Below are 8,314 nucleotides of genomic sequence, written 5' to 3'. Positions count from 1 at the left end.
TCATAGATATTCATGCAATTTTCATGATAAAGAATTCTATCCAGTGAATGAAAAATGCAACATGCAGCAACACTTCAAAAGCAGCTCGCCAACCCTGTCTGTTTGCCCCTTCCCTTCCTTTACTCGTGTTGCTGGGCAAGAACTGAAGGGGGGTGTTTGCTATGCTCTGTGGCGGTCCAGAGCATTGTGCAAGTTCACTATGCAATACACACTAAAACAGGAATTCCCTTTACATGCAGATACATATGAATGTCATAAATGTGTTTCAGTCGAGGCTGCTGTAGTCATGATATTGCCAGTGGTACAGAGATGACAACAGATGTGACTGATAAAGTCTGGAAGAAAAGGGGGATCTAGGAGTGGAGGTGGGGTGTAAAGTGGCTTGCAGATGTGCACCAATAGTGGGAAGGCTAAAGTAGCCTAAATGCTACACAGTATAGGAGATTTATCATTTAGATGCGGATGTCTACCCAGAATCATTCTATAATCAAACAAGTTGCCAGTCAAATGTAACCATGTTTTACCCATAAGAAACAAGCGTTTTAAGGTTAGCTGGTTCTGTCATAGTGACACTGACACACCTCGTGACTGGAAATGGTGACATGGGAACAGATTCACATAGTATCAAACGACTGCACCATGTTGGTCTCTGATGAACCTATATAAGGAACTTTACAGAACATTTAAATAGGTAGTGACACTTAGTCACTATGCTGTCTTATGTTCAAAATCAGGATGATTATTTCTTGTTTTGTCATAGAGAATCAATGATGCGTGTTTTACAAACTGTTTATTGCAAAAATACAAAATGCTGCGCTTTAATATTCAGAAGAAATTCTGTTTACCTACATTGTAGGTGGCTGTGGACAACCAAAAAGAAAAGACAGGTATCTGGAAAAACTTGCTGCCACCTAAATGGTCAAATAATGTATGTAAAACGTTGTGTTTTTCACTATATGCGCACTTGTGGCTTTTTAAAGTGAATTTATATGTGTGTGCGTGTGTGTGTGTCTGCCCATGACATGCACTCTCTTATCACTTCCCAAACAGACATCTACTGCACTTCCACTCAAGCAATTTGCAGTCACGTGGAGAAATGAAATGTATGACTATATATTATTTAATCTGCTGCCTGCAGTTGAAGATGCTATTCAGAAAGTGAATATTGGAGCTGACATATGCTGCTCTCCTCTGTTATTCATTATAGAGATAAGGCTACCTTATCCCTAGGAGTTGGGTAAAGTCCTCAGAGGTGGCAGTAGAGGGGATCAAATTAATTTCCCCCTGACTTTATGTTTAACCACCAGTGGGCTCCCTCCATGCTGGATATACAGTACAGTTCATCTGCATTCATAAAACTAAATATGGTTAAAGTGTGGTGCGCTATTCTAAATCGTTCACTGTAATCTTACATTTAAGTGTGTTAAAGGCGAGCTGGAACACATGCTTCTCCATGGTTTTGTCCCCGCTCTTGAGCAGCGATGTTTCCGTCTTTTTTCCATAATGTAGACGCTGATGTTGGCTGGCTGGCTTGTCTCTACACAGCTGCTGGAAAATATCTGCAGCCTGTAGGTAAACCTGATCAGATAGATGATAGGCTGAGGAAAAACAAAGGCGGCACGAGAGAGGTGGAGGGAGGAAGTTGGAGAGACGATACAAGAACGGTGCTGATTATCTGAATAGAGAGAAAAGTGTCGGGTTTGTTAGATATTGTTAGTTTCTGTTGGCAGCTGTTTTTTAAAAGCGGGTATTAATAATAACATTAAAGATTTCCTTTGCTCTGTATTCAAACATGTAAAAATGTAACTTTACAAAGTTGCATCTGCTTTCGTGTTCTTTTTCCGGGAGAAGAGGCTTTCTCCTTGCAACTCTTCAAAACAAGCCTTACTTGTTCAGGCGTTTTCTTATTGTACTGTTATCAACACTGATGTTTAACATGCTAACTGTGGCCTTTAGAGCCTGAGATGTTGCTTTGGGGGTCTTTTGGAGCTTCTCTGTGCTTTGCCCGGTCTGACCTTGGGTGAATTTGCTGGGATGTCCAGTCCTGGGAAGACTGGTGACTGTCTTGAATGTTTTCCACTTGTGAATAATCTCACTGTACAATGTTGGGTTTCCCAGACTGATGGCAGGAACAGTTGCTTCTTTAAAATCATTGCAAATGTTTTTTCTCCTTGGCATGTGTTAATACTGACCTGCAAACTGCCAAAACCTCTGTTTTTATATAGGCGCTGTCACTCACTGATGACCAGTCAGTTAATTGAGTATTTAATTAGCAGCATTTTCCTGCTACTTACCCTCTAAATTACCATGAAAGCAAAAATGCTGTATGCTTAATTTTTCACAAGATGAAAGTTCTGCGAAAATTGTAGTTTTCTCTTGCAACTTGCAGTTTGGTAAATACAATATGAGATAAGTAGTGCAAGTTTTAAGACTGGATATCACCTGTAGACTGAGAAGATGAATGCAGTCGAGGGAGCAGGGAGCAGAAAGGCTCCTTGCTGATCACCTTCTCCGTCCCAGAGCTCGTATTCACATCCTCGCCGGAGCCCACTGTAACACAAAGACTATGTATGTGTGCTCATGTTACACAAATACACAACCAGCAGCACCGTAAACACCTTACCTTTGCCTGTCATGATCAGAGAAAAAACAAACACTTGTCAAGAGGTTCTGTAAGCAATTTCCAGTCTATCTGACAACATTTGTCTTTTCTTGTTTGGCACTCCTGCCAGCATCTGCTGTTCCAGCGAGCATATAAACACACACAAACACTGTGTGTTTACAGAGCTGAACCCGAGCTCTGCAAATGTAAATAAGACGCACAGCATCGGTCATAGCTGACATGTGATCCACCTCCCACTTTCCTGTGAACGCGAGACAGAGCGGCCGCAGGCCCCTGTGCGTAATTGGGCTCCTCCTGGTGCAATTAGGCGGCCTTTCGGATACGTCGGCATGAATAAATAATGGACCGCTGCCTGACCCTGCACAAAGGTCCACCTCTGACTGACCCTCTAAAACCATCTGTGTGCAGCTGCTTCACCAACACACATGCACTCAGTTGTGTTTCCATCGCTTCAGGGGACATTACATTGACCTCCATCTATTTTCCTGCAGAGTTATTCTAACTTTAACAACTACTTGAATGACCTCTAACCTTTACTCTGACCTTAAACCTAGCTTCTTCTGTCTAAAATGTAATGAAATGATAGAAAAGAGGCACACATTAGTTAACCCAATAGTTTTAATCAGTGTTTAGTGTTGGGTGACATCACTTTCTTTGAGACTTAACATCCAAAAGTTCAGGGACCACTTGGCTCTAATTAAACTGGATTAATAGAGAGAAACACAGACACAGTGTAATCGGCTTTTACGGCACTCATGAATGTTTAAACACAGAGCCGGAATTGACCAGAAACGTGTCCAATAAGGCCATGTCAGTGCAAATGGAATAAATTAATGAATATCAAACAGCAGTGATTTAATGAGTGTCAAGCAGGTTCCTGCAGAAGAAAAACCCTAAGTCCACTTAAGAAGAGCAGCACTGGAAGAAAAGGCTACAGCGGCTTAGTGTAATCTGCATACAGGATGATGGGCTGTTTAAAATTGCATAGCAGGTCTTACCGTTGTCATTCAGGACTCTCCTCATGGGAACAACGCTCATCTTCTGAGCGAGTATCCTGGATCTGCCTGTGTGCTCTTTACTCTTCCCCGGCTATTATATGCTGTCCCAGTGAATTGGAGAACTTCACTCCTCTCATCACCTCTTTGTCATCCACGGCTTCCCTCTGGAGAGAGTTTGAAATGCCATGGCAACAATATGATAATGAAGGAGGCCTGACCCCCCCTCTGAGATAGCTATACAGTATAATACATAACATACTTTGTATAACATACAAAACATAAAATACTTTATCATCCTGGATTTTCACTGTTACATTAGTCACACATTTATTAAATCATGTTAAATATATTTTTAAAAATGATCAAAGTGAACCACAGACCACAAAGCTGAGTGTCTGTGTTTGCTGGCAAATATGAGAAACTATCTTGGATACCATTACACACAGGAATGTGTCCAGGGCAGCTGGAAACTTCCTTCATACTGTACTACCTGTTAATAAGTGACAGCGTTGGGGGGGGGGTTAGGGCTTCACAGGTATCTGATGTCACTGCCCCCTACTGAGCACAGAAGTGCAGTGCAGCATAAGGCAAAGCTGGGGAAGCTGTTTGTGACTTACAACATACTAGTACAATATTTTTTCATTTGGTGATAAAACAGGATGTGATACTAATGCCATAGACTGTATATAAAGGATGGACATAATCCTTGGATATATTTTCATGCACATTAATAGACACTTGGAATTCCCTCTGATTGGTATTATTGAGCCTGTGGCTAAGCTTCCTTGGGAAAGATGCTGAACCCCGAGTTGCCCCTGATGCACCCATCAGTGTGTGTCTGTGAATTTTATATGCTTAGGCATAGAAAAAGTATTTGAGTGAATAGGTGACTGAGGCTTGTAGTAAGAAAACACCTTTAAGTCTCAAGTTAAGTAAAAAAAAAAAGAAGTATATTCCATTTACCTTTTGATTTGCAAGCTGTAACGTTTTACTAGGTTTCATGGTTGAAGCTCACATAGGTGCTTGAAGGCAGCTTAGAGATGCTTTAAACAGGATGCAAAAGGGCGCCGGGCTGCAGTCTGTGGGGCTGAAAAATTGAAGCTAAATGCAGAAGTGCTAAAAACGCCAGTTTCTCTAATGGCTCTTTAGGGCTGGGCTCAGAACTCAGTAAATCCCCACAGACTCACCTGTTAAATGTCCAACCTCACAGCATTAAAAAGCATGTTAACATGTGGCTGCTTTGACTGACAGGTATGTGCTGCTGTTAAAGCATTTTTAATAGACTTAGAGCTTTTTATTGTCATGCAGTTTTTTGCACAGCAAAATTGGGTATCAGAATTGAAATCGGGTAATAGAATCATCTGACAAATATTACAGCTTGCTGTGTATTACAGACCATCGGAGAACTTCATTTTTTGATTGGTGATATTTTATTATTTAATTAGCTGAAATGTGTGTCTGTGTTGCACTTCATCAGTCTCCACTCTCTAGGTCAGATATGTTCATCTGAGGCTCCATAACCCAACATATTCATTAATTTATTCCATGTCTAAAACACATCGCAGGGGTTGATGTCACAGCATAGTGACAATGTCCACCTGCGTTTGCAGTCAGTGTTGGGTTCCTGTGTCATTCAGTGCACGTATAGCCTGCCGAGTATATCTGTGTTGTACGGACGTGCTTGCTTTCTGAACTTCAAGGTTAGCAAAAGCAGAGATAAGATGTATAAGCACGTCTTATCTTCACAGATTTACGAAGAATGTATTTAAACAATCGGGATTGTAAATTCAACACTAGGTCAGACTTTTGCAGGTTCATTTAAGTACACGAACGTGTCATTTCCAACAGTGCTGAATTTGAGTGATTTGTTAATAAGGAACTCAGCAGTATGCAGACCCCGCAGAGAGCAGGCTAATGAGCTTTTGTTCCAATATTTCAGAGCGAAAAGAGAACATATAAGGATGCTATTTTAAACTTGTTAAGTCCTGGAAGCAGAAACGTTCTTTAGCTTCCCCTTTCATAACGACTGTTTTTTTGCTTTTTTTGTTCACTCATCTGCCTGGCTAAACGTGTTAGGGGCGTGGCCATGTTAATTGACCCGAGCCGACTGCTAGGCTAATCCAGTGGAAGCACCCTATGCCTGCTGTCGGAGACTCTTTATAATGGATTATTTAATTAGTGCCATGAATTTCTGTGAGGTATGGACCATCTGAGAAGTTTCTACTTCAACTGTCGTGAGTGAAATTATAGTTTTGTTTGTTCTTGTTTTTTTGTGTTTGCTTAGCATCAACTAGCCGATATGTGTCTTTGCATTTTATGACTGCAGTGCAGCTCAATAATGTTAGCTGATGGTAAGCTCCAAAATGCCAATGTCAACCACCTGGTGACCTCACAGTCGATACCTTTGCATACAGTTGTGGTCATAAGTTTGCATACACTCATTATGGATATGAATGTCCTCGTAATTTTGGGTTTTTAATGATTTCTTTGGTTTGGTATTTTTGCAGAGTGACATGATTATACAGCATACATCTGTTGGATGGACAGCATCAGGGTTGGATTTACTGGATTTTTTTCCAATCTACACAGGTTCAAAATTGTAAATACAAGCTGAAATATATGCATGCATACCCTATTAATATTTGTTTAAATATCTCTTAGCTAGATGCACCTCAACCAGATGCTTTTGGTAGCCATCAGCAAGCTTCTGCTATAGTTCTGGCTAGATATTTCACCAGTCTTCATGGCAGAATTGGTAAAGTTTATTTAAATTTGTCGGTTTCCTGGCATGGACCCAGCTTTTAAGCATAGTTCAAGTTTTCAGTAGGGTTTGGGAACATCATTCCAGAGACTTCATGTTAGCCTGTTTTACCCATTCCAAGATCGTTTTCTTAAAAGTGTTTCTCATCTTTGACCTGATGTAACACCCAACTGTGTTCAAGACCACTGAGAGCTAAACAGCCCCAGAGCATGAGGCTACCACCACCATGCGTGACCACCAATACAATGTTCTTAGGTTTGAAAACCTCATCTTTACTCCTTCAAACATACATCTTGTCATGGAGGTCAGATAGCTCTATCTTTGTCTTGTCTATCCATAAATCCTTTCTCCAGAAGGCATTTGGCTTGTTTATGTAGACAGCTGCAGATTTCAGTGGAACTTGAAGTTGTTGATTTTGGAGCAGGGGCTTCTTTCTCTGTCAATTTCATCTCAAAGAAACAATTAAAAGCCCAAAGCCCATAAATCAATTAATTAAAATGTAAATCTCAGGCCATTAACTCATCAGGGAAGTGTTTACTAAAGTTACAGATTAAGGAAGCTATGGGTTGTTTTCACATTGGCTTCTATACAATCAGACTTCAGAGGTGTCACTCCTATTGAAAAAAAATGCAGGTTTGTGGAACTTCACAGAGTTTAAATGAAACTGACTTCTACCATGTTCCTCATTTTCTTTCCCTCACAAAGTATTTTACATCAGCCAAGTGTTGCATGAGGAAACACGCTCTTATTGAAATAACCTTTGCTCCTGCCATGTGTTATTATAAAATCCTCGTCCTCAAGTCATCAAGCACATGTCAGCAGGTAAGGCTTTTCTTTTTATCATTTTTAATTGATGGATTATGCAAAAACAACCAAGAAACGCACAAAACCAAACAGACACGGTGCTTTAAATGGTGAGTCACGTATTGAGAATGAGTATTCAAAGGGCCTGACAGGTTTCACTCAGTCTCAGTGTCTTGGAGATTTTACTAAACCCTTCACACCTCAGCATGTCTTTTCATGCTGGGAGGCTAGGAAGTCTAGTTATGCCACATGTTCTTTGTTCTGTAATTCATCACAAGCACAGTGTTGTCAGCCATAAAGGTCAAACAGGTATATTTACCACACTAAAGCTATTTACAAGCACAGCGAGTTTACTATATAAGTAAAACTGCCATGGCTGCAAAATATGCTGCGTGTTAAAGCACAAAAACCTACGCCCCGTGTACTTACTGGCCCTTCTTTTTTTTTTTTTTCCATACATCCATTGCTACACCTGCGTAAATACATTGGAGGGTTACCTAGGCAACTGCAACGTGGAGTGTCCAGTAGTAACCACGCTGTAGTCTCATCAGTGTTCATTTCAGTCACCTCTAAGGTGAGAAAAGTTTATCCCGCTCACTTCACCCACTTTTGTTTTGCCCTGTAGTCCCTTGCAGTCACAATGTGTCGTTGACTTTTCATGGTCTATGATTGCCATCGATGTCAGATATTGTGATGTCATCATATTGCCTGGCAACCACCTAGCAACAGGCTTAAATTACCTGTTTTTTTTTCCCCTTTTATGGCTCCGCAGCACCTAATACAAGGATCACATCATTTTAATCTTATTTAGATTACCAAGAGTTGAATTCGATATATTGTGTCATCATGTTGCCTAATAACCACCTAGCAAGTGACCGAAATGCTCCCCTTTCCTTTGAATATATAGCTATGCATCTACAACAACTTTTAAAAGTTAAAAATTGTGTGTCTGCGATTTCATGGCGAACAGCACCAGCAGACCAAAGAAACCAAACAATACTGAAGGGCTTGTACTAGTGTTAACTAAAATAACACTGGACTCAGTTTTTTTTCACACAATTAATGTAAATTTTCAGCTGAATCAAAGATGTACTTTAAATTAAACAAGAGAATCCAAAGATTAGCATA

The 8,314-nt window shown here is 40.4% G+C and overlaps 2 protein-coding genes across 4 annotated transcripts in view; one reads left to right on the top strand and one right to left on the bottom strand.

The window, feature by feature from the left end:
* LOC102211044 (putative methyltransferase NSUN7) overlaps positions 1–2,636 on the bottom strand; it is a 17,717-nt gene extending 15,081 nt beyond the window's left edge. Inside the window, exons 1-2 of the mRNA XM_005741211.2 lie at positions 2,624–2,636; positions 2,443–2,550 (exon numbers count right to left, since the gene is read on the bottom strand). Coding sequence (XP_005741268.2) covers positions 2,443–2,550; positions 2,624–2,636 — 121 coding nt within the window. The remainder of the gene's footprint in view (positions 1–2,442; positions 2,551–2,623) is intronic.
* A 3,100-nt stretch (positions 2,637–5,736) lies between these two features.
* rbm47 (RNA binding motif protein 47) overlaps positions 5,737–8,314 on the top strand; it is a 47,274-nt gene continuing 44,696 nt past the window's right edge. For all 3 annotated transcript variants that reach the window (XM_005741107.2, XM_005741105.2, XM_005741103.2), the window contains exon 1: positions 5,737–5,855. The gene's annotated coding sequence lies outside the window, so the exon portion shown is untranslated. The remainder of the gene's footprint in view (positions 5,856–8,314) is intronic.

Source organism: Pundamilia nyererei, unplaced genomic scaffold (genome assembly GCF_000239375.1).
Source record: "Pundamilia nyererei isolate P.nyererei 1_Seehausen unplaced genomic scaffold, PunNye1.0 scaffold00107, whole genome shotgun sequence".
Taxonomy (NCBI): domain Eukaryota; kingdom Metazoa; phylum Chordata; class Actinopteri; order Cichliformes; family Cichlidae; genus Pundamilia; species Pundamilia nyererei.
The sequence above is the reverse complement of the archived record's forward strand: the minus strand, read 5'-3'. Positions and strand labels throughout refer to the sequence as shown.